General features: G+C 48.7%; 1 protein-coding gene and 1 long non-coding RNA gene across 2 annotated transcripts; one reads left to right on the forward strand and one right to left on the reverse strand.

Moving 5' to 3' along the window:
- Positions 1–413: 413 nt before the first annotated feature.
- On the forward strand, positions 414–4,514 carry Fzd7 (frizzled class receptor 7). The gene has a single exon (XM_021654377.2). It carries the CDS (start codon positions 607–609, stop codon positions 2,323–2,325), a length of 1,719 nt encoding a protein of 572 aa, XP_021510052.1. The 5' UTR covers positions 414–606; the 3' UTR covers positions 2,326–4,514.
- Positions 4,515–18,592: 14,078 nt separating this feature from the next.
- On the reverse strand, positions 18,593–19,535 carry LOC132648071 (uncharacterized). The gene is made up of 2 exons (XR_009586442.1): positions 19,307–19,535; positions 18,593–19,035 (listed from the first exon to the last, which is right to left on the reverse strand). It is a non-coding gene; the product is annotated as an uncharacterized LOC132648071 (long non-coding RNA).
- Positions 19,536–26,259: the final 6,724 nt, after the last annotated feature.

Consider the following 26,259-nt stretch of genomic DNA (forward strand, 5'->3'; position numbering starts at 1 on the left):
CGTTTGCCTGCAACTTGGCGGCCGACCTTCCTTCCCGGGGTGTGGAAGGAGGGCTCCAGAATCGCGGGCGGCCCGCGGGGGCCTCGAGACGAGAAGGCGGAGCGGCACCACCAGCGAGGCGGCGGCCCGGGCGAGCTAGGTGGGGACCTGGGGGCGCTGGCCTGGCGGAGGCCCGACTCGGGGTTGGGGGGGAGACGTGCGCTTCGCCGCGCGCCCGGGGCTCCGGAGACTTGGGCAAACTTTGAAGGGTAACCGGAGACGCTTGTTGAGGAAGCCGCACCGTTACGTCCCGGCGGGGAGGGTAAGGCGACACCCCCCTCCCTCCCGGTCCTCCCCCCACCCAAGCCCAGGCCCGGGAGTCCGAAGCCCCCCGGCGGCCGCGTGAGCGCCACGCGGAGGCGGCTGCGGCGCCCCCTCGGCTGGCGGCCTCGCCCCCGCGGTGCAGGCACCCGAGCCACCCTCGGCCGCGCGCCGCCCACGGCCCGGCCCCGGCGCCGGGAGGACTCTCATGCGCCGGGCGCGGCGGCGCCTCCCTGCAGCCGAGCCGCTCCCCGGCGCCTCGTCTCTCTCCTGCGGCTGAGGACGCCGCTGCGCACGCGGCCGGCGATGCGGGGCCCCGGCACGGCGGCGTCGCGCTCGCCCCTGGGCCTCTGCGCCCTGGTGCTGGCGCTCCTGGGAGCGCGGCCCACGGGCACCCGGGCCCAGCCGTACCACGGCGAGAAGGGCATCTCGGTCCCGGACCACGGCTTCTGCCAGCCCATCTCCATCCCGCTGTGCACGGACATCGCCTACAACCAGACCATCCTGCCCAACCTGCTGGGCCACACGAACCAGGAGGATGCGGGCCTCGAGGTGCACCAGTTCTACCCGCTGGTGAAGGTGCAGTGCTCCCCGGAGCTGCGCTTCTTCCTGTGCTCCATGTACGCGCCCGTGTGCACGGTGCTCGACCAGGCCATCCCCCCGTGCCGCTCCCTGTGCGAGCGCGCGCGCCAGGGCTGCGAGGCGCTCATGAACAAGTTCGGCTTCCAGTGGCCCGAGCGCCTCCGCTGCGAGAACTTCCCGGTGCACGGCGCCGGCGAGATCTGCGTGGGCCAGAACACGTCCGACGGCTCCGGGGGCGCGGGCGGCGGCCCCACCGCCTACCCCACCGCCCCCTACCTACCGGAGCCGCCCTTCACCGCCGCCGCCCCCTCCGACGCCAGGGGCCGCTGGTCCTTCCCCTTCTCGTGCCCGCGCCAGCTCAAAGTGCCCCCCTACCTGGGCTACCGCTTCCTGGGGGAACGCGACTGCGGCGCCCCGTGCGAGCCGGCCCGGGCCAACGGCCTCATGTACTTTAAAGAGGAGGAGAGGCGCTTCGCCCGCCTCTGGGTGGGCGTGTGGTCGGTGCTGTGCTGCGCCTCCACGCTCTTCACCGTGCTCACCTACCTGGTGGACATGCGGCGCTTCAGCTACCCGGAGCGCCCCATCATCTTCCTGTCGGGCTGCTACTTCATGGTGGCCGTGGCGCACGTGGCGGGCTTCCTGCTGGAGGACCGCGCCGTGTGCGTGGAGCGCTTCTCGGAGGACGGCTACCGCACGGTGGCGCAGGGCACCAAGAAGGAGGGCTGCACCATCCTCTTCATGGTACTCTACTTCTTTGGCATGGCCAGCTCCATCTGGTGGGTGATCCTGTCCCTCACCTGGTTCCTGGCGGCCGGCATGAAGTGGGGCCACGAGGCCATCGAGGCCAACTCGCAGTACTTCCACCTGGCCGCCTGGGCCGTGCCGGCCGTCAAGACCATCACCATCCTGGCCATGGGCCAGGTGGACGGGGACCTGCTCAGCGGGGTGTGCTTCGTGGGCCTGTCCAGCGTGGACGCGCTGCGGGGCTTCGTGCTGGCGCCCCTGTTCGTCTACCTCTTCATCGGTACGTCCTTCCTGCTGGCCGGCTTCGTGTCCCTCTTCCGCATCCGCACCATCATGAAGCACGACGGCACCAAGACGGAGAAGCTGGAGAAGCTCATGGTGCGCATCGGCGTCTTCTCGGTGCTCTACACCGTGCCGGCCACCATCGTGCTGGCCTGCTACTTCTACGAGCAGGCCTTCCGCGAGCACTGGGAGCGCACCTGGCTCCTGCAGACCTGCAAGAGCTACGCCGTGCCCTGCCCCCCGGGCCACTTCCCGCCCATGAGCCCCGACTTCACGGTCTTCATGATCAAGTACCTGATGACCATGATCGTGGGCATCACCACCGGCTTCTGGATCTGGTCGGGCAAGACCCTACAGTCATGGCGTCGCTTCTACCACAGACTCAGCCACAGCAGCAAGGGGGAGACCGCGGTATGAGCCCTGGGCCTTTCCCCCCCTGCTACCCCACGTAGGAGAGGCCTGTTAGGGGAAGAACTGCTGAGTGGGGGCCTGCTTCTGTAGGCAGCCCACCCCCCTCCACTGAGCTTTAACCTGGAAGTGAGAAGTTAATTTGGAGGTGAGGAGAGGTTTGGGGTGAGAGATGGCTTAGAGGGAGGCCTGAGTGAAAAGGCAAAGGCGGTGGACGGAAAGACTTCTGGCTTAGGACTTGCAGGAGGATGCTAACTGTGAAAGCTACAGGCCGACTAGGGCCTACGGGAAAGGTCGAGATCCCCAGAGACTGGTGAGTTCTTCAGGGCGCCAGAGCTGAGCCAGGGCTGTGAGTCCAATCCCCTGCTGTAAGGCAGGCCGTGGCTGTCCTCACTCCAGTGGGGGCGGGGTGGGGGGCACACCGCTCCGTCTGCAGCCTGGGCTTTGATGCGAAGAGGGGGACCCCCTGCGGTGCCCTTGTCAAGCGGTGGTCAAACCATAATCTCTTTTCACTGGGGCCAAACTGGAGCCCAGATGGGTTAATTTCCAGGGTCAGACATTACAGCCCTACTCCCCGACCCCCTCCCGCCCGTTTTTCCTTCCCTACTCCTTTCAAGTCCGGTAAAATAAGCATTTGGAAGGCCGGGGAGGCCTGCCTGCTAGAATCCTAACGCAGAGACGCGAAGGAAGAAGGTAACGTTTTCCAGGGGAGGCCAAGGAGACAAGAGGCAGATACGTCTTTGAGTTTTTCATTTTCTAGGTAAGGCGGGAGGCAGAGAGCAAAGGAAGGTTTTATGTGGTTTCGTACCCTGAGAAGAAGTGGTGACTTGTTGCTTTTCTAAACAGGAATGCGTTTTCCTCCCTTGTCTTTGTTGCAAGAGACAAAGGGTGAAACAAAAGTGTCTCCCTGAGGGAAGGCTTAACTGTGAAGACAGGAACTCTTTATAGGCAAAGCTGCAGAAAGCCGAGGTTTCCCTTTGGTTGTTAATTTGGTTGAGATAAACATTCCTTTTTAAGGAAAAGTGAAGGGCTCCGTGCTCTCTATCTCTTCAGCCAAAGGTTCTGACTTGAATAAAGAAAATGCAAAGGGTTTTGTTATTTGTTTTAAACAGATTTAATTCAGAAACTGCTTAATGAAAAAAATCTCCCTCAACTCTGCACCCCCAAAATTCAAATTTTCGTTTTCTCCCTCCCTCCCGGACTTGTCAAATTTGGGATTTTTTTTTTTAATATAGTGTTTTGTTTTCCAGGCAGGGTTTCTCTCTGCAGCCGTGACTGTCCTAGAATTGTCTCTGTAGGGCAGGATGGCCTCGAGTTCTGAGATCCACCTGCCTCTGCCTCAAGTGCTGGGATTACAGGCTCACACACTCCCCTGCCCAATTTGTATCATTTAAGACTAAAGGTGGGGGGGGGGGTGCTCACAGAATCCAAAGAAAAGAGAAGATTTTAATTTAATGGTTTAAAAACATTTGCCCACTTTTTCTCTTAGTTCCATAAATCCGTGTGTAAGACACATGTGCTGACCCTTTCTCTGGTTACATGAAGAGGTGATGTGCCAGGATGATAGTGAAGGAAGAGGAGAGTTTGAACCAGGTTTAAAGAAAGTCGTTAAAGGAAGGTAAACTTCAAAGTGATCCTGACGTTCTTTGAAATGTGTTAGAAGACTTAAATTTATTAATCTTAAGTCATATACTTTTTTTTTTCCCTGCAATAGAAGTCTGGTTCTTTGGCATAATGGGGTAAAGCTAAGTGAAGCATCATGGGAGCTAACGTTTGCTCCACCTTTGACACTGATTGTCCTCCATTCTGGGGTACTGTCAGGGGTACACATTACTCTGTATATGTCACGTTCAGTCGGATGGCGCTGCTTCGGTGTTAACGTGATCTTGTATTTCTTAAACTTTCAAAGCGATCTCACCTGTCAGGGTTTTTTTTGTTTGTTTGTTTGTTTGTTTTAACTGCCACTACACAGGTTTGGCATCTTTTGTGTTTTATCTCTTCAGTGCATGTGAAATTTGTAAAATAGAGACAGTGCAGTATGTATATTTTGTAAATCTCCCATTTTTGTAAGAAAGTATATATTGTATTTATACATTTTTACTTTGGAATTTTTGTTTTGTTTTGCCTTTAAAGATCTACAACGAAGCCCCACTTTATCACTTGTACAGATCACAAATAAATTTTTTAAAAAATACAAAGTGAATGTTTATTTGCTCTTCCTCAAACAGCAAACCAAAAAAGCAAAACTTTAGTGTGGAGAGAAGGTGTCATGGAATGTATGCCCTGTAGGAGAGGACAGTGACTTAGAGAGGGCTATGAAACCTTTGACTGCTTTTGGTTTTGCATTGTTCTTATTTTTGTTTCTGTTTCCTACTTCCCCCCACCGCCTCCTCCTCATTTACCTCTAAACCATCAATTCTTAACGTGGGTCGGACCCCTTTGGGGTCACAAATCAAATATCCTGCATTTCAGATATTTACATTATGATTCAAAATTACAGTTATGAAGTAGTAAAGAAATACTTGTATGGTTGGGGGTCAGCACAGCGTGAGGAACTATATTAAGGGGTCTCAGCATTAGGGACGGTCAGAACCACTGCCCTGAGCCTTTTCAAGGAAGCCTTAGAGAAGGCCCGAGAGGTTCAGAGTCCCTGTGTCTCTGATCTGTAGTTTTTTAACCTTAGGAGTCTAAGCCTATGTTTGAAAGGACTAGAAGGTGTTTTTACTTTTCCATTGCTCCCCCTTACCTTGGGAAGTTGTGTGTGTGTGTGTGTGTTTCTGTGTCTGTGTCCCTGATGCACCTTATCTAAATTATTAATATTTAAATGCTTTCAATTCAGATGGTAGGGAAAGTCTGTACATGCTTCCCGGCAAGAGCAGGGGTCACCTTTGTAGACCGCCCAGCTGGAGGCTGCGCTGTGCCTTCTAGGTGAACTGAATCTGGCTGAGCAGCTCTCAAGGAGGGGCAGTGACTCAGCAGCTCAGCAGGAAAGACTCCACGCCTGACCCTGAGGTGGCCTCAGAAGCCTCTTGGAGGGGCTAACTTTGGAATCAGACGCAGCCGGGTAGCCCCTCGGGAGAAATGGTCCAGGCAGTCTCATACTCCCAGTTCTAAGCCTTGACAGTGTTTTCATTTGCCTCTTGTTTGATTCAGGTGCCAATATATCCCAGTTATGCCCTGGGCAGGCGGTGTGCTGATGTTTCTCCCATCCCACCACCGGCTGGAAGTTTCTGTAGTTCTAAAGTGCAACAGAAACAGTTCTGTTTTTGTTCTAATTAACAGGCTCGCACTGGGCGGGCGGGTTTTACAAACGGAAAGAATGGAAACCAATGACGGACAGTTCTCTCCAGGAGGAAGGCTAGCTAGACACTGGTGTAGGGCAGCTTTATTTGTTTGGTTTGCTCTTTTAGGAGACTCCTGGGTTCTGAACGTCACCCTGGGTGTGAGGTCATTCTAACCGGTAAAGATTTGGGCAGTGAGGAGAGAACGTTTAGCGATGTGGAACCTCTTAAGGCTTATCCAGTTTTGTCATAGGATGACAAACTTTAGGTAAAGCGAGCCTCTCAGAACAGGAATTAGTGCCGCCTGTTACAAGTGTTGGCTTTCAGAGTAGCTGGAAGGAGCTGGCTACTTTCCTTTTCTTCTTTCTTTCTTTTTCTTTTTTTCCTCACTGTAAACAACTGAGGAAGGCATTTAGAGCCTTCCAAGGGAAGCCTTGTAGCTGCAGCTATGAACACATCCCGCCTTGTCTCTCACAGCTCCCAGTGATGGAAGAGGCTTGGTCTCTCTAATGAGGGAACAAAAACAGCACGAGAAGAAATTGCTTGCTGCTCTTAGAGGAAAAAAAAAAAAAACCCTCTCACTTTCCTTCCTTTCACATTAGGATGCTCTGTGAGGTCAACCCTTACCGACAAATTTTAGAAACCCCACGGGTTTTCTTAAGCAGTTGTGTTTTAGCAGAAAATGTGAGAGAGGTGTTTGCAAAAGGGCATATACAGAGTTTAAGAAAAACACTGGCAGGAGTTTGGTTATTAATCCTCAGATAAGGAACAAAAACACTGAAAAATTTTCTGCACTTTTTTATAAAACAACACAAAGCAATGCAGTGCAACAGCTAACCTTGGTAACTGAGTATGTGAGAACTCTTGGCAAGAAAAAAAGTCTCCTGTTCACATCTTAGTATTAATTTTTTAATGTACTTAATAGAAAATAGTGGTATTGGAAATTCTCTTGGTAGGACTATAAGAACATAACAGCTGTCGATTTGAGCCCTGTAATTACACTCAGAAAAATCTCTTCTCACTCTCCCATCTTTAATTTCACTGAAAAGGCAGATGGCTATTTATAGATGGTATATTTTTGTATATGCGTATGTGAACAGTGAATAACAGTCAGTCTGCAGGGCTCCAGGAAATCCTAGAAGAGAGTGAAAACACTCCAGCGTACACTTAAATAAATAGTTTATAGATGTTGCCTAGTTTTTTCTGCCAGCCTGACACAGGCTAGAGTCATTTGAAAGGAGGGGACCTCAGTTAAGAAAATGCTCCGACCAGATTGGCCTATGAGCACGCCTGTAGAGCATTTTCTTGATTACTGGTTGATTTAGATGGCCTATGGCTGCTGCGCCATCCCTGAGTGGGTGGTCCTGGATAGCTGAGCAAGCCAGTAAATAGCAGCACAGTTCCACGGCCTCTGCACCGGTTCCTGCCTCCAGCCTCCTGCCTTGACTCCCTGCTCTGATGATGAAGGACAATCGGGATGTGAGATGGAGCAAACCCTTCCTCCTGAAGATGCTTTCAGCCGTGGCGTTTAGCATAGCGATAGAAACTCCATGCATCCCCTGCTCGTTTGTTTTTTTCTTATTACTTTTTCCTCATTGAATTAAACTGATTTTTTTAAATGTCATTCCTAAGTTCTTCTTAATAAGTCATAAAAGAAAAAAAAAGATCTAAACCTGTATTCCTCACACTTGATAGGAAACTGAACCAAGATAAAAGGTTCAAGCACAGTGCCAGCTCTTTGGTAAACATATATTTCTTATTCTCTTTTGTTATCTTCTGCATGCATGTGGGGGGACGTGGGTGTGTGAAATCTGTGATGTGAGCGTGGGTGTGTCCGCAGGTGTGTGTACACAGGTGCACGTGTGTGTGTGTGTGTGTGTGTGTGTGTGTGTGTGTGTGAAGGCCAGAGGTGGATGCTGGCTGTCTTCCTCTCTCTCAACCTTATTTGTTGAGACAAGTCTCTCGGCAGACTTGGAGCTCGTCAGTTCTGCTAGATGGGTAGGCCGCAGCAGTCCTCCTGTCTCTGTCCCCCTAATTCCAAGAGTCACATTAACACACACACACACACACACACACAGCTTTTACATGTGTTTGGGGACATGTGTGTGAGGACCCTAACTCAGTCATTGTAGTTGTGGGGCAAGCAAGCCATCTCCCCACTCCCCTCTTTGGGAGATAGATAGGTAGATGATTGATGGGTAGATAGATAGACAGACAGACTGATGTATGTGTGTGTGTGTATATATATATACATTCTTGGAGTTTTCTTTAAGTGTAGTAGTGGAGGGGAAGGAAGTCTGGCCATAGTGGTTTGTTATATGTTCTGTTTCAAAAAGCACTGATCAGCAGCCGGGTGGAAGGTAGCAGAGGGAGAACAGATGAGCCTGAGACAGACAAAGCCCAGCTAGATTAAGTCTAGACCCAGTTCAGGGTGGCCAAGTCCCTCAGGGAAGAATGAGCAAATAAAAAGTCACGATGATAGACAGACCGAGCATCAGGAGAGGGACTCAGGTGACATTTGGCCTGTTTTAAACGTGCGTTACTCGTTCCTACAATTAGGATAGCAATTACCAGGCAGAAGATACGTTGAATGAGTTGGTGAATGACTGTAGAGAAACTCTTTGAAATGTGTAAAGTTTGGGACTGCACAGGTGTTCATTTCAATGGCTGCCTTAATGGCTGTGTGATGTTTTCATTGTTGGGGGGGGGTTCATTACAAAAAGTGATTTAAAAAATAGCAGTGAGGTGTAGAGATGCAGGTTCAAGGGGAATGGCTGTGTTGTGTTGTCTGTAACTGGCAGCCTGGCCCTGGCGAGGTGCTGAGCAGGTCAGCCCAGTCGATCCCAGGGAGATGTCCGGCAAGGATTTGTGTCCAAGAATCCAGATTATGCTGCACCCTGGAACGCGTGTGTGCCCAAACTGCTTCCTTTCTCTTCTGTGGGCCTGCTCTCCTCACCTGAGAAGATGAAGTGAAAAACCTTCCTCCAGCCTCCAGTGGCGGCAAACACAGACACTGAACCGTGTACCCAAACTGTCACATCCATTTGTGGAGAGAAAGGAAGCTTTCATAAACCGCCCGGAGGGATGGATTCTTCCTTCCGGTAGGTCCGACGCCCTTCAGCCAACCAGGCATCTGCAGAAGCCGCTTTAGACACTGGGGGGCGGGGCGGAGACACAACACGACTCCGGAACAGGCCGCTTCACCTCCTCACTCTTCAGGACCCACAGGCATAGGATGTGGCTGGGGTCACACACCTGTACCCCCACACTGGAAAGGCTCGAGGAAGGAGGACCACGCGTTTGAGCTAGGCCCGGTTGTAGAGTGAGCTTCTCAGAAACAAGCAAAGGAAAGTCCTCTCCTCCGCGCTCTTGGTTTCTCCCCAAGAACGTAGCTCATATGGGGAGCTGGGTTTAGTCAGTTCGTGACAGGGGCGGGCATCTTTGCTTCTGACCGTTAGTGCCACCGAAGCAGAAATGAAATGTTTCTCTATGTTCCTGAAGCCTCTTTCAAAAGCTGCCTAGCTAACAAGATAAACTTGAAGCTATTGTGAGGGGTTCGAGTGTGCTTAAGCCAAGGGTCCACTGAAGTGTAAGGGTGCCTTTGGGGCGCTGTGTTCTGCCGCCTTCAGTGCCTCCTCCGTGAAGAGCTGTGAAGCAGAAACAGCAGGGCACGGTGGCGCAGGCCTTTGATCCCAACACTCCAGAGGCAGAGGCAGGTGAGTCTCTGCGAGTTTGAGCTCAGCCTGGTCCACAAAGCGAGTCCAGGACAGCCAAGGCTACACAGAGAAACCCTATCTCGAAAAGCTATATCCATGGATAGATAGGTGAGCTGTCTGAGTGATCCAGCGTTGCTCACGGGGAATCTGAACTCCAAACTTCAGCTTGGCCTTGAAGTACAATTGAGTCAAGGGTACTGTGGGACAGACAGTAGAAAACACAGTGGCAACAAGGGAGGCGTGTGACTCATGACCTAGCGTCAACCATACTTTTTTAATTAGGGGGTGGGGGAAGGGGAGTGCATTTTAGCCTGTAGTTCTTGTTTCCATGTCTGGAGTTGCTGGAAGGAAAGCAAAGGGCAGCTAGTCCCTCATTGGCTTTTTGCAGCAAGTGCAGAGAGAAACTTCAGCTAAAACCATGATTTCCTAAAGCTCCAAAGGAGAGTTCCTGGAGGACCTTTTCAGCGCTGGGGGCCAGGCGGGCCCTGTGCTCAACTAGGTGACCAGCAGGACTTCCCCAGCCTCAGCCAGAGCAGCACCCTGCTTGCCCTCAGGGATAACAGGGAGTGAATGGAAAACACTGCGTTCTGTCTTTTCAAAGCATCTTCCTCTCCCCGTGGACTTAAAATACTAACGAATCAGCAGGGATACCTGAATGCTTTCCAAAGATGGGAAAACCACAGCGGTCAGGCTAAAAGCGGTTCAGTCAGTGTCCCAAGCAATCCCAAGCCAAGCCACAGAGAAGGGTCCACCCAGATCGCCCTAAAACTGAATCTGGTTCTCTTTCCCCCAGAGCGAAAAGACTTAAGCATGTGGCATGACCAAAGCAGAGAGAGCAACGAGGGGCAGGAGAGCGGGCGTGGGTTTGCACTGGCTTTGTGAAAGGGAGCATGATCTATCAACATGTTGTCAAGGGCAGTACAGACTGGCCCTTAGTGTGTCCTCAAGAATAATGGTCAGGGACTATTTCTAACAGGAACTCAATGACTGGCTCTTTGGTCTCCCCACCCCCGAAGGGAGGAGCAGTCCTGTTAGGCCACAGAGGAGGGCTTTGCAGCCAGTCCTGAAGATACCTGATAAAACAGGATCAGATGAATGGGGAGGAGGTCCCCCCTATCAGTGGACTTGGAAAGGGGTACGGTGGAGATGAGGAAGGGAGGGAGGGACTGGGAGGGAATGAGGGATCGGGACACGGCTGGGATACAGAGTTAATAAAATGTAACTGATAAAAAAAATAAAAAATAAAAAATAATAATAAATAAATAAATAAATAAATAAAAAGAATAATAGTCACCATCTTTATAGTTATTAACATTTCCAGAGCATCAACCATACGAAAAACTCTGGGCACAATATGGTAGCATGGGCAAGACAGCTCACCCGAAACCCTAACCACAGAATTTGGTACCTAATAAGTACTCAGCAGATATCAACATCTTTATGATAAACAGTGATCTCACTTACACATTGTAACAACCCTAGGAGGGAGGTATAATTATCCCCCACCGACATGGGGGAGACCTAGCCCTACAAGGTGAGCCGGAGACTGGCCACCTTGGCTGGTCGCTGCTCCTAATCACCATGCCACAAAATTTACTGAGTTTTTAATGTCTTCCATTCTCTATTACTCCTCTTTAATTTAATCCAGATCCGCTCCAAAGGGAGGAAAATAACTTACATCCTGACAGGGCAGAACTGGGGAGGGGATTTCCAGCGCTAGTTCCCAAAGACTATTTGGGTTTTTCTTAGAAAGAAGAGGAAGGCTCATAAATACTGTTTATATGCTTTCTTTTTCTTTTGGTGTTTTGAGACAGAGTCTGGCTATGAGCTCAGTCTGACCAGGAACAAGTGGTCTGCCTACCTCTGCCTCCTGAGTGCTAGGACTACAGGCAGGAACCACCACACTGAGCCGGCCGGGATCATCCTTCTTGCTCAACGTGCATTTTTACATCCAGATTAAAGACCTGGAAGTGAGAATTAAGTTTGTGTGGGACTAGAAATGCATTCTAGCACAGGAGAATTCCCAGGCACAGCCCCCCCCCCAAAGAAAAAGACTGAAACCTGAAGATCAAAAGTTCAAGGTGTAAAAGATGGGTGGAGGTTAGGGGGAGGTGCTGGAGGATGGCTCAGAGGTTAAGAGCACTGGCTGCTCTTCCAGAGGTTCTGAGTTCTATTCCCAGCAACCACATGGTGGCTCACAACCATCTATAATGGAATCTGATTCCCTCTTCTGGTGTGCATGAAAACAGAGCATTTACATACATTGAATAACTAAGTAAATCTTTTTGTAAAAGTACAAGATCATCCTCTGCTCTATAGGATACATAAGACCTATCTCTTAAAAAAAATGAAAATAATAATAAAAAAATAACTTAGGGATGACACTCCTAACTGTCCTCGAGTCTGGTAAAAGAACCCCTGGAATATTCCAAAAGAGCTGCACACCACCTAACAAAACCCCAAAACCAGGCCTGAGAAGCCCCCTTTCAAGTTCCCTGTCAAGGGATTCTGAAAGACTGCCAAAGTAATATAGGCTATTACCATCGTAGTTGGTAGCCTCCAGAGGCTGAAACCAGGTCCCTCATGCTAAAGACAGCATAGAGTTTGGCCACAGGACCCAGAAAATCTGAGCTGGATCCAAAAACTTCCTCCCTGAGGACGAGCTTTCAGTGAGCTAGAAGGTGTATGCAAGCTTCCAGGGGAGGGAAAGGCCCTTGTCCTGGCCAGCTCAGCCACAGCAGCGACCAGCACGGGGCAAGGGCATTAAGGGGACAACAATGGCGCTTTATCTTGGCAGTAAGCGACAGCTCTCCAGTTGGGCTTAGAGACCACTCACCAGGAGGGAGATCACGCCTGGTGCCAGAAACGTAACCGGCTCCGCAGAGCTAAAGAGGTCGTGGATCTCAGAGGAGAACCTGCCGCTGTGGGTTGACTAAACCAGCATAGTCCTCAACTGCGTTCTAAATATCTACCCTTCTACCCATTATACACATCTATATAAAAAAATTTTAAAGGCCAAGAATTCAAGAGGCAGCAAGGAAGACGCATGGGAAGAGTTGGAAGGAAGAAAGAGAAAGGGAGGGGAAATGTTGTAATTACATTTTAATTAAATATATATTTATACCTTAGCTCTATGGTTAAATATATGTTTATCTTACATAAAATATTTTATATTATATAATTTATATTACTAGTATATTATATATTATATAAATAAATATCTGCATATGTTTAATTAAATATATTTAAGCATGGATATAAATATATATGTGCAGGTATGTTAAAAATTCCCAAGGAGGCCTCCTCTGCTGCTGTGGCTCCCTGCCTACCCATTGCAGCCCTAAAGGAAAGGGTGGGCTACAGGCAGTGAGACAAGGACCTACTGGGGAAGTTCTGGCTTCTTGCTGACCAGGGCGGGCTGTCTCCCTCTCCTGAGTCAATGAGTGGGAACAGAAAAACAAACCAGCTCCGTGGAAATCCCCTTCCTGGAGGCCAACGCCAGGAATCACAGAAATGCTTGCACTGCTATCGCCACGCAGATAATGTCAACGTTATCTGTAGTACAATTATTGACGGCTATGGTTGAATAAGTAATTTTTAATTTACTTTTATTACCAATCTGTTTTATTTGGGGATTTATTTTTTTTTTCAGACAAAGTCTTCCTATAAAATGACCTGCCTTCACCTCTTGAGGCTAAGATGACGTAAAGCTCTTAAGATGTGTCAGTTTTGTGCTAATCACTTATATTGACTCATTTTGCCTCTACGCTAGGAGATAGAAATTATTATAATCCTCGGTTAATAGGCTTGCCACGTAAACTTTCAGAAGCGTGCTGAGCATTCAAGCTAGGCAAGCACTGGAGAGGGAGCCAAGGTGCCTGCAAGCTTCCTACCTTACACACTCTGCATTATCCCAGCCCCAGAAAGGACAACTGAGGCACAGGGAACACTCTCCAGACGGTAAGGAGGAAGGGTGGAGACTGGCTTCAGTGTGTGTCTTCTTGAAGGTCTCTCTTACAAACAGGAAACCGCTAGGAGGGAGGAGGAAACAATGGCAGAGTATCTAGTTAAACTCTTCACAAAGTACGGATTCTGGAGGCAACATTCTTTTTTTTGGGGGGGGTTGTATACATGATATATATGTATATATAATATATATGTATATACTGTATTATATATACCTATATGTCACATATATAATATGATCTATATAATGCCTTTAATTCCAGTGAGTTTGAAGCCAGCCTGGTCTACATAGTAAATTCTAGGCCAGCCAAGGCTACAGAGTGAGACCCTACCTAAAATAAAATAAAAATACAAGTGAGTTTTCAATAACGAATCCAGACATTTCCAAAGAAATAAACAAGCATTGCCTCCTTTGTCCTTTCTCCTCCTCCTCCTCTTCTTCTTCTTCTTCTTCTTCTTCTTCTTCTTCTTCTTCTTCTTCTTCTTCTTCTTCTTCTTCCTCTTCCTCTTCTTCTTTTTCTTCTTCTTCTTCTCTTTTTCTTTTTCTTGGGGCCAGGGGCAAGGTCTCACATATTCTAGGCTAGCCTCCAGCTTGCTATGTGGCTGAGCAACTTGAACTCCTGATTTTCCCACCCCTACCTTCTGAGTGCTAAGACCACAGGAATGCATCACCCTGCCTAGAGTATGTGGTGGGGAGGTTGAATGCAGGGCTTCATGCTAGGCAGACACTCTTACAGCTGAGCTAGAGGCCCTGCCCTCCCCACTGCTCCTCTCCTGGAGCTGACTCTCAGGGTAAGACATCTGCAGCCCCAGTCCATACCCCCTCTTCTGTGTCTGTGCCTTGGCAGCCTTACAGGGTTTCCCAGCAAGATCACTAGATTTCCAGCAGAAGGGACTTCCCAGGCATAGAGGACATAGCAGAGACTAGTGAACAGTCCAAAAGCTCCCCCCCGCCCCGAACACAAGTAAAACCTGCTGGTTCAAGACTGGCATGGGCTCACATCTGTTATTTTATTGATATTATATTTTGTTTGTTTATTTTATGTGTGTATAGGCACACACATGTGCCATGGTCCATAGGTGGAGGTCAGAGGACAACTCGCTGAAGTTTGTTCCCTCCGTCTATCATATGGGCCCAACTTAGGAGTCAGACTCAGCGACAAATGCCTTTACCCGAGGGGCCACCTCTGTGGCCCTTCACACCCCAGTCTCAGTTCATTCATGTCTAAGTGAGCTTTAGACTAGACTCTCCCTGAAATTCAAGTCCTGGATAAAATAAGAGTTTTTGTTCATGGCATGTGGCTGAGGTTATTTAGCTGTTAGCAGAAAATCATTCCTTGTAAGGATAACCTGTGGCCTGCCATTTTTCTCCCTATGTGCAGCTCAGACTCCCAAGCAGGCAGGCTAGTAAGTAGCATGCTCTCCTGGGATGTCCATGGACACTAGCTGGCCATTGGTGTCGCCAGCTGCCAGCATAGCATGCAGTTACCAGCCCTTCTTGCACCATTCTTCAAAAGCCTAATAGCTTGATAATGTCAAGAGCCCCAGAGAATGAGAACTAACGTTTCGGAGCAACCCTCCTCTCAACTCATAAGGAAGTTTCATTTTACTGTTCATGTGAGGAGGAGGAGGAGGAAGAAGAGGAGGAGGAAACTAAAAACTAAACCCTCCAGTTCTTCATTCCAGATCTGCTTGGAGAGCCTCCTCAACAGAAGTGGGTTCTTGTTTCACATGAAGGGGGAACCTATTTTTCGGGAAGACTGAACCAAAACAGTAATGAAATTCAATTTGGTTCCTTCATCTCTGAGGAAGGCAACAATTTCCCCATTCACCACGTGGATTTTGGTCTACAAGTTGTAAAAACGTGCACTCCAGATAAATGAGTCCCTTCATCAGCAAGCCACTCTGCTAGGTATTATTGAAACTGCTCTCTGCCTGTCTCCCAGGATTAATGGGCTCTGTCTAAGCAACTGATGTGACTATTAAGGAAAAAAAAATGCAATATCTGATAGCCAATCAGAATACCACATAGATGGACTTTTATTATTTTTAAATTAAGAAGCATGATTTCCGCTGGTCAGAACATCAGGTTTGAATAACTCTGAATAGACAGACTCAAGCAATTCTACCTCTAGACAGTTACTGCATAGAGAGAAGACGCATTACTGAGCCTTACAAGTCTGGCTATTTAATTTTTAAAATGAAAAAAAAAATCAACCCAAATACATATCTGTCTGCATAGAATCAGGCTTCAAAAAAAAGCTTAGAATGGAGTCAGCCTCCTTTTCCTCATTTTCTTCTTTAACATAGAGATGTTTCCGACATATTTTTCTGAGCCAAGGAAAAGAAAACACCTCTAATGCCAACACTCAGGAGGCAGAGACAAGTAGATGTCTTTGAGTTTGAAGCCAGACAGGGCTGCTAGTAATACCATGTTTCAGAAAAAGAAAGGAAAAGGAAGGAAGGAAGGAGGGAAGGAAGGAAGGAAGGAAGGAAGGAAGGAAGGAAGGAAGGAAGGAAGGAAGGAAGGAAGGAAGGAAGGAAGGAAGGAAGGAAATATGTTGAAGAAGAGGAGGGGAGGTGGTAAAAAGGGAGAAAGACAGGGAATGTTCAAAAAAGAGATGTTTAGCCTGGTGGCACAGGCCTTAGATTCCAACTACTCAAGAGGCTAAAGAGACAGATTACAAATTCCAGGCAGGCCTGAGCTATGGAATGAGTTCTAGGCCCCTCTGGGTAAGTTAGGGAGACCCTGTCTAAAAGGAGTGTAAACAGTGTGGAGACAGAGCTCAGAGGTAGAGCATCGCCTGGCATGAGTGAAACCTCAAGAACCACAGAAATACAGACAAATAAGAAAAAGAAAACTCACAAAGGAGCATGCCAGAGAGCAGAGCAGTAAGAGTGTGCCCTGAACACACCTTTCCTTACCCGTGACGCCTTTTTCCAATCATTCTTTTGACAACAAACTGCATGTCAATGAACTGACCTTTAGTTACTTTCTTTCCCAGCACCCCAGGGTTATAAGAAATGACAATCAGGAGGGTAAAGACTATCCATCTTATCTCACTGTTCCTCAGCGGCCTCTCAGACAATTACACTGTCTCCACAGTAAAGAGAAAAAGCCAAGACACCATGAGGTCAGCCTCCCCAAGATGTCTTGATTTCTGCACTGTACTTCATCTCTCTTCCTGCCTTTTTTTTTTCTATTATTGGTCTCCCTAGAATGACTCGTTTCTTTGAAGTATCATTAAAAGCGTGGTTAGCTCAAGCAGTGGGGTGTTAGTCAAGCAGTTATTCCATATCACATGTCACTTGCTAACAGGGAATTAGACCCTGCTTTTCTATGACCTGTGTCTGCAGACCTCATCCCATGTGACAGGGTCACAGGGGGATTATGGCCACTACGGGGGCTAATCCCCTGGTGGAGCTGAAGTAGTTTTGGATTTAGTTCATATCTCCATGTGTTCTGACATAAAAAGTTTTGCAGGGCAACTGGGTAAGTAGCCTTCTCCTGGAGGGCTAGGCACAAGGGTTCCAAACGGGCACCATCCAAGTCAAAATGGCTCACTATGTGTGTTCTGCAACACTGCGACGTTTTTCAGGCTCCAGAACCCTCCTTGAAGATGAGAGAGTTGAGAGACTGTGACAGAATTCCAAGGAATGAGAAAGTTGACTGGGGCGAGGGTGGGGTACAAAATGGTTGTGTGTGTGTGTGTGTGTGTGTGTCTGTGTGTGTGTGTGTGTGTGTGTGTGTGTGTGTGTGTGTGTGTGTGAAAGACGTCATCATTTGTTGTTTAAGCTTAGGGAAATACCTTCTGCTCAGTTTTTTGAGTTTCTAGTGCTAAGTATGAGCAAGAGATACAAGAATACCCCACAGCCCAATAGCTTTTCCACCTCCTAGCCTGAGCTGTGCCCCACCCCAACCCCAACCCTGCTAGTGGCCCTAGGTAAGAAGTTGGTATTTCAAAGCCTTCCTCCTATCTAGCCTCTCCCTCAATTAGCTAATCACGCTGGACTCTAGTTCCCACCCCCCCCACCCTCTACCTTTCTCAGTTAGATCACTGTTACAGCCCCTAATTTGTTAGCCTTCTGCCTCATCTTGGTGCCTCGTCCAGTCCACTGCCCCATATGCCAGGGGGAACATGTGCCTCTTCATGTTTAAAACCCTCAGCAGAGCCCTTCATGGTTTTGCCTAGGCTCTCCTGCCTCACCATTTCCCCACAAAGCAACAGGGAAGCAGAGACTGTTTTCTTTCACGTCCAACGCCCTCCTCTCTGCACAGTGTCTTGGTGCACAGCAGATGCTCAGCGTGCTGAGCTGAATGATGTCCCCAAATGTGTGTGCTTCCTAGAGCCACAGAACCTAGCCTCTTTTGGAGAAGGGATTACAGCAGATGTCATCAGTTAAGACAAAGTTCTGCCAAGGAGGAAGGGTTCCCATCCAGGGTACCGTCTCTCCAAGAAGGGAGAAGAAAGATGGAAAGGAGATGCCATACGTGGAGCCTGGGCTGAGAGAGGTCGGAGGGAGTCGGCTTCCCAAGAGAGCTCAGTCTTGACATCTTGGTGTAGACTCTTGCTAGAGCACAGTGTCCGTCCTTGAACCCTTGTGAGCATCTGCTTCAGCAGCCCTAGGGAAGCAGCGAGCTCAAAGAATGCCTCTCAGATAATTAAAAAGTAAATAAATAAGGGAAGATAATGATCACCTAAGGGAAATCATTTAGAACTAAATCAATATCAACTCCTAGAAATAGGATTTATAAACTATCACCCAAAATCAATTTCTCTCCTACTCCACAACCTCGTAACCAGACTAGAGACGAGCACATAAATAGTCAACCCAGATATTGTGGGAACTATGGGCGAGCTACAGACTGCCTGACTACAGTCCCTCAGCAGAGCTAAAGAGAAAATATAAAAACAAAAGCCTATCCTTGTTATGTAAGCCTACAGGATTGGCTGATTAAAGGTCTATGTCTGAGCAGGGCAGAATGGGGTGGGTATGACTAAGGTTTCTGGGCTTTTGAGTTCAAGAGAGTTACCAAAAGGAGATGGATGGACGGGAAGAGAGGAGGAAGGAGGATGCCACGATGGGTTAGGTGGAGAAGGAAGCACGTGGACTAGGAGAAAGGACTCTGAGGACGTCGTGGATGGAGAAAACACCCCGGTGAAGAATGCAGGCAAGTATTTATAAGAGATGGCTGGAAAGTAGTCCAGATAAAGATGGTTAAGGCAGATGGCATTGGGTGGGGGCTGGGAGGAGGTGAGGTTATTGAGACAGCGTAGGTGATATCTGCCCGGCCCAAGGTAAATAAGGCAATTTAAAATCTAACAGGTGTCTGTGTTTTATTATTTGTGATAGCAGGATAATACTGCCATGATAATCTTAGGGCTAATAATAAACATTATATAACCCAACACTTTTTAAATTTTTTTTTCTACAACAGAGAGGAAGAAGAAAATCGGATGGCAACCGCAGAGTCAGCCCCCAGGGAGAAAGCGCAGGTGGAGTCACGTGGGCACAGGACCATAGACAGCCAGATTGGATATAGGCGGAAGGCTAAGGGTCTTCGTCTTTTCTCGGAACATTCCAGAAAAGCAACCAAGTTGTTTCTCCGTCGGCGATGAGGCTACTCCAAGGGTCTGGGGAGACAGCCCAAGGCTTAGAAGCATTTCCTGCTCTTCCAGAGGACCACAGCTCCGCTTACAGCACCCATGTCGGCTCCTAACTCCAGTTCCAGGGGATCCGGCTTCCCCTTTGACCTGTAGAGCCACAGACACCCCACACGCTCATGGCAGACACGCACATACACGTAATTAAAAGTAAAAATAATGAAAGAAAAGAATAAAGTTAAAATTAAATTTTTTAAAAGAAGGAAAGATTTCGTGAAGCCACTCTGGGCCACCCCGGCCTCTGCGTTTGGAGCAGGTTCCAGCGTCCACCTCAAGAAACAGCTCCACCTAGACACATGGGGGTCTGAAATCCCAGCTTAGCTTCACTGTTCCCTCCCTTATCCCCATCTCTTCTACTCACCTGCAGCTTCACAGAATGTGGGGATTTGAGAGCCAGAGGCCAGGTTATCGCGATAATGGCAGTAGAGAACTTTGCCCGTCCGTAAACAAGAGATGTTATTAGACATGATCAGACGTCAGCCAGGCCAACAGCAGGCTCATCAGGAGAGGTGACTCCTCTTTCTTACCGCTTTAGCCAAATTGGGTTGGTTCTTTAAGGGGAGAGTGTGGGCGGTCTCCTGCTGGCTGGTGTTGAAGACTCAACAGTGATTTCTGTCCCCGCCCCCCGCCTCCCCACCCCCAAAACACAAACAGATCATCCGGGCTATATTTGATGGTGACAACCTTTGCTAACGGTCTCAATCTCAGTGTGCACTCACGGGCAAACAGGCCCCTTAGGGAGTCTTTCTTTATGATGTGTAGGTTCGATGTGAATTATTCAAACGTATTAACAGGCAAAGAAACCCCAATTCACGTTTGGTGTTCCAGATTTGTTTTTATTACCTCTGAGGAATGATGATGTAGGCTTTCCCCTTTCAGCTGTTCTACACTACTTTGGAAAAAAAGAACATAAAAGCACCAATTTCAGGGACGTTGGTTTCAGAATTTCTAAAAAAAACAACACCAAAAAAAAAATGCTAAATACCCAAACCAAAATGTTTTAAAGTGCTCTTAACACCTCTCAGGAAAGGCGGGGTGGGCGAGGGCCATCCGTGAGTTTAATTGAGTTTTACAGGAATTGGGTTTTGTTCATAAAAATCTCAAGACAGGGCTGCGTATAGTGGCATATACCTTTAATCCCTTGGGAGGCAGAGACAGGTGGACATCTATGAGTTTGAGGCCAACCTGGTCAGGTCTATGAGTTCCGGGCCAGGCAGGGCTACATAGTGAACCCCATTCTCAAAAAAATAAATACAAAAAAAAAAAAAACATTTACACACACACACACACACACACACATATATATGTTCCATTTTTATTGTCAGAACTAAGAGGGGCATAATGAACTTCAAGGAAACTAAAGTGGCAGCAGTAATTGAATCTTAACTCAAACACTTAAGGAACTCCATTACAAAGGAAAAATAATTTGCTAACAATTATCCACTCCCCATGTAAGGAAGTGCATTAGCTGATGTTCTGTATCTGGTCAAGTACATTCTACCAAATTTAATTGATCATACTTTTCAGCTTGCTTAAGCTCTTTCAGAGATGGCTGGATCCTAACATGGAAGGTGCTCCATGCCTCCCTCCCCTCCCTCCTTTCCTTCCGCCCTCCCCTCCTTTCCTGTGACTTGCTCTGACCGGCCACAGTGGCCCAGGATGTGCTGAGGTGAGTAACTTGCGTCTGATTGGTGTAAGATGACCACCGCAGCCACTGGGACTGCAGAGCGCATGCTCTGTTTGAGCAGCGCTGCATCCTGGAAGATGAAATTGCTCTGGTGTTTAGCGGAGCACGGAGGATCGAGAGGGACATAAATGACAGGGATGGCTGTCCTTTGCCTTCCTCGTGGGGGGAGAGAGTAAGATCTGTGGCCACTGCTGTTTATGCCCAATGTCTGGCCCCAAGCTGGAAGATGAATCTTTTTTTCAACATTTAAGGGAAAGATTCACCAGGAGGGAATGGAATCAGATAGGGCCATTTGGCACTGATGTAAATATCATCCATGACTCCTTTCCTTGTCCCTGAACTTTGAGGACCCCTCTCTTTCTTTCTTTCTTTCTTTCTTTCTTTCTTTCTTTCTTTCTTCCTTCCTTCCTTCCTTCCTTCCTTCCTTCTCTTTCCTTCCTTCTTTCTTTCTTTCTTTCTTTCTTCCTTCTCTTTCCTTCTTTCTTTCCTTCCTTCCTTCCTTCCTTCCTTCCTTCTTTCTTTCTTTCTTTCTTTCTTTCTTTCTTTCTTTCTTCAGTCTACTAGGCAGTTCCTGCCACCATCTCTAGAGCCAGCAAGGAGAATTTAAAAGCTACGTGCCAGGAGCCATCTTTTAAACACAATAACTGTTCTCTTGCTTTGCAAAAGCAAGCCAACCACCACAAGTTCAGCCTTGCTCAGGCCTCGCTTTCCTACTTGGAAATGTGCAGATCCCTGGTTTTCCCTTGACTGTCGTGTCCTCCCTGAGCTGAGGTAGACACCATGAAGCAAGAAGAGGACCCAGGTTCGAGTTTTGACACCAGCTTGGAACTCAGAGCCCGCTTTTTTGTCGATAAAAACAACACCATTTTAAAAATGCAACTTTGCCCTTTAGCTCCTCAGCTCTGGAGTGGCTCACAGGTGAGTTCGATGCTAGGAAGTTCCTTGGAAAGTTTCTCCGGGTTCTTCCCAGGCTCCTAAAAGTGTAGTTCCAACCAGCTGGCTGCAGGAAGTCCTGGCGCTGAGCGGGCCAGCCAGCCCACAGAATCCTAAGGGACCAGAGAAACGAAGGACCGAGGCCTTTCCTTCTGCGTCATAATCCCAGGACCACCCTCGTTTCCCACTCCCACTTACTCTTGACCCAGAACTTCTGGAAACCAGTGGAATCACCACTCCAAGATCATGATGAACAGAAGGGAAGCAAAATGAAACTTGGTCTTCTCCATCCGCCCCAGCGGCACCAGTGGCGCCGTGCTCCTGTTCTCTGGTCCTTCTGTGTGTTCGCTTTGTTTGCACAGCTCCGCCTTTCTCCAGTAGACACCCTCTCCCAGAGGTGGTTGTTTCTCTTTTCAGTCTGGAAAGGGGGGAGAAACAGTCCAGTAAATGATGGGAAAGGCACCTACCTCTGTCGGCCTCTGTGCTCAGTAAGATTTGCTGACCCATTGGCTCAGTGGATTCTGTTCTGGCCCAGCTCTTTCTACACCCATGGGGTCATGAAGACGGCTTGAAGGGTTCTTTGATGGTGGTGAAGAGTGCAGGAGCCCAAAGCAGATTACATGGTGATCAGTTCTCAACCTGTGGGTCTTGACCCGTTCGGGCTCAAACTACCCTTCCACAGGATCACAGACCAGATATCCTGGAGAGCAGCTGTTTACATGACTATTTACAACAGCAGAAAAACTACAGTTGTGAAGTATCAATAAAAACGATTTCATGGTTGGGGGTCACTACCACACGAGGGACTGTGCTAAAGGGTCACAGCATCAGGAAGGCTGAGAACCACTGGAATACAGGCGTGAGCCACGGAGCCTGGCTTTGGGGTACCGGTTGCTGGTGCCAGGCTCCTTGAGAGTGACGACGCCTCCACCACGGGGTTTACAAACGTTACCCTCGAAGCCCTGACCCTAACCTGGGGTGGCTGCTAGAGCGTCACCTAGGACTCAGGGCGGTCTGCAGAACCCCCAGGCCTGTGGTTGTCTAGCTTCTTACAGCCTACCTCATCCGTGTCAGGCTGTTCCCGACCAGCCCTGCTGACCCTGCCCGCAAGGGTCCCCTCCAAGTGCGGCAACCACTTACCGACCCTCTCCAACCCAGCATTATATAATATACAACACATATTAGATATTTATAATATATAATATACTACATATAATATATTATATACTATATAATTCATTACATGTTGTATATTATAGTATATATTATATACATCATGGATATATTAAGTATTATAGAGATATATTATAAATATATTTTAAGAAGGATTATATTTGGGAAGCACGACCTCAGACAACTTTGAAAGGCATAGCTAGGCTCCGACTGCTCAGTGTCTTACTATTTACTTCCTCTCTTTTCCCATCTCCTGGCTCCAGTGTGAAACCTTACACAGAAACACCTTAGATGACCTCCCGCTCTAACCTAAGACACGTGATCCATGTCCCCGGGATACAAGTATTTATATCACAGCTACATTTCAGCGATGTGCCGGCCTTGTGAGTCTCCTCCTGAGAATCGAGTGTTCCGGGAGGAAGGAGGGATGAAAGGGAGCCCCAGAGGGTTTGAGAAGGGATATGAAGCCCTGGAGTTGTTTAAATACATAGTTAACATTTATTGAAAATAGCTTTGATTTCAGGAGAAAATTAATTAAAGCAGGCGAAAGGCTTCTAATCAGATTTATGCGATCTGACTGTAATTAGACCTGGCTCTGAGGCCATCCCAACAAGTTTATTTGGAGGGGAACAGAGGTCACTGTTTACTGGAGCAGCAATAATTTGGGTTTCTTTAATTGACTCCTGGTGTGAAGACGTTGGTGTCTGCTCTTCTCTAAGAGGCAGCGTGGAAAGTTTCCAGGAAAAGTTCGCATTCCAGGGGCAGCTTTGGAATCTACTTTCCATTGCAACCCAAGTCAGCCTGCCTTTGGGACTTGACTCTGTACCAACAAAATGCCACCTCTCAAAGGCAGGCTCCCCAGGCGGCAGCAACCGCAGCTGCGCAAGGGGCTGGGTAGGGAGCCTGGCCCTGAGCTGGCCCATCCGGATGCTGGAAGACCTTTCCCCAGCTCTACCTTCCCCGTGTTTAAAGCATTAACGGCACAGAGGCTGTGGCCATGGAGCCTGGTGATGCCAACGGGGAAAAGGAGTTCACATTCTCATCCCACGTCTGGGTCTGTAGGGCAGTGCCATGGGGAGGAAGGAAACACTGATAGGCTCTTCCCAGTGCTCCCAGATCCAAAAAGGATAACTGCCTGATGAACATGAGAAGCCGGACACAGTGGTTCATGCCTGCAATCCCAATACTCTGAGAAGCGGGCAATCTCTGTGAGTTTGAGGCCAGCCTGGTCTACAAAGCAAGTCCAGGACAGCCAGGGCTAAGGAAACCCTGTCTCAAAAAAAAAAAAAAAAAAAAGAAAGAAGAAAAGAAAGAAAGAGAAAAAGAAAAAGACGAGAACCTTCCATGGGAATTTATGAAGATAGAAAATAAAAACAATCCTACATTTCAAATTTCCTCCTAGAGCTTCGCATATCTTTTCTAGGAAGTATGGGCTTAAAAAAAAAAAATGTAGAGATAGGGTAGGGATCTTGAAAGAGAAAGTGGGAATTTCAAGCCCGGTTCCTGGGGCTCAGCGTGCTGGCCCTAGCGTGGCTCAGGTTCATCCCAGCACTGGATAAACTGGCTGAGTTTGTGCTTGCCTGTAATCCCAGAAAGGAAGATCAGAGGACAGCCTTGGCTACACAGTGTTTGAAGCCAGCTTGGGCTATGTGAGGCCCTGTCTTAGAGAGAGAGAGAGAGAGAGAGAGAGAGAGGTAGGTGGAGGGTGGGGGAGAGAGGGATTGAGGAAGGAAGAAAGAAGGTCTAACACATAACCAGCCCTCTCTGCAGCCATGACATTTGCCTTTTGCTTCCTCACACATGTGCCACATTCCCTGGGCTAATTCTGCCATCTTTACCAGCTGCCATCTTTACTAGCTGCACAGACAGGAAGGTGGGGCTCAGGGATGTTAAGAAACTGGACAGGATCATGTGGCAAAGTTCAGCCAGTGACTCCATCAGACCCCTGAGTCCATAGCCTGTCCTTTGCGGTCTGGCTGGAGGACATTGTCCTCTGTCCTCACGGACTGGCCAGGTAGGCCCTGCAGCGGCAGCCAGCCGTTTCGGAGGTGAGCTCAGCTGCTGCTTGGCTCTCTGAACTCTCCAGTTCCCCTAGCTGCCTTTAAAAGGAAACAGGCCTTTATAGCTCGTCCCCTTCCCACCGCTTCACTTTAACCTTTCAAGAAAATGAAAAGCTCCCAGTCAGGGCCGAAAGCACAGCCCGTTCTCTACCCGACAGGTGTGGTTACTGGAGACAAAGGACGTGCCTGGCCCAGGAGCTAGGAGAGCTAGAGCCGGGGAAAAGACGCCCTCAGCTGTCCTAGCTCCCAACCAACACCCCTCAAAAATATACCCCTTGGTGAGTTCACTGGGAGACCCTACTTTCATGAGAAAATGGGACATGTCACATGGCCAGATTCATGTGTGTATGTGTGTGTGTGGTGTATGGTGTGTGTATGAGTGTGTGTGAGCACATGTGGGTGTGTTGGTGAGAGAGTGTGTTGTGTGTGTGTATGACTGTGTTGTGTGTGTGAGTGTGCGTGTGAGAAAGTGTGTGGGTGTGAGTGTGTCTGTGTGTGATGTTTAGTGGAGTACATGTTTTGTATTTTGTGGGCCTTTTCTATTTACCCGCTCTGGTTCCCATTTAAGCGACACAGAGCTTTAATGTACTTATTAATAAGCTTTAAGCTCAAGCAGAGAAGCATTTGTACTAACCCTCTGTGCTAGCCTGGCTACTCCCCAGCCACATGCCCCAAGTTCCTCCCCCCATGGGTGCTGCCTGGGCTGTTTCTGGTCCACAAGGTCAGTTCCTCATGGTGGCATCCTCTCTGTCTCTTCCTTTTCTTCCCTCTGTCTGCCTACCCAGGTCCCGCCCGGGAATGGAGGCCCCGCCCACCTTTCTCTGCCCAGCTCCTGGCTCCTGGCTTCTCTAATAACCAGCCAGAGATAACTGGGGAGCAAAGTTCACACAACAGTGATGAGAGTGAGTGACAATGCCCTTGTCTGGACTGCAACCAGATCTCAGGGCCCAGAACTCAGCATTTGTATACCCAGAGCACCAGATCCAACAGTATGGTGTGTGTGAGGATGTCTGTGTGAGGATGTCTGTGTACAGTGTGTGTATCCGAGTGTGTGAAACGGTGTGTGTGAGTGTGTGTGAGTGTGAGTGAAAGAGTGAGTATGGTGGCGGCACACGCCTGTGATCCCAGTGCTCAGGGAGGCAGAGGCAGGAAGCTCTCTGTGAGTTCAAGGCCAGCTTGGCTTACAAATCGAGGACAGCCAGGGTTACACAGAGAGACCCTGTCCCACCACCACCCTCCCAAAAAACAAGCCAGGCCTGCTGCCTCCTCAGTGGAAGTCTGGTTTCCTGTCTGGTCATGTGGTGTGTCCCTCTCACACACATCGGGCCATCGTGGTGCCCAGGACTGGTGGAGCACCGGGTGGGCTGGACTGTGCACCTTTAAGACTGCAGGAGAAGTCCTGGAGAAACAGCTCCATCAGAGAAGTGCTTACCACTCGAGTGTGAGGACCTGGCCCTGATC

The sequence above is a fragment of the Meriones unguiculatus genome, chromosome 15 (genome assembly GCF_030254825.1).
Source record: "Meriones unguiculatus strain TT.TT164.6M chromosome 15, Bangor_MerUng_6.1, whole genome shotgun sequence".
Lineage (NCBI taxonomy): Eukaryota > Metazoa > Chordata > Mammalia > Rodentia > Muridae > Meriones > Meriones unguiculatus.

What these genes read in the sequence shown, in the direction of transcription:
- Fzd7 (XM_021654377.2), top strand. Translation starts at nt 607, where the DNA reads ATGCGGGGCCCCGGCACGGCGGCGTCGCGCTCGCCCCTGGGCCTCTGC.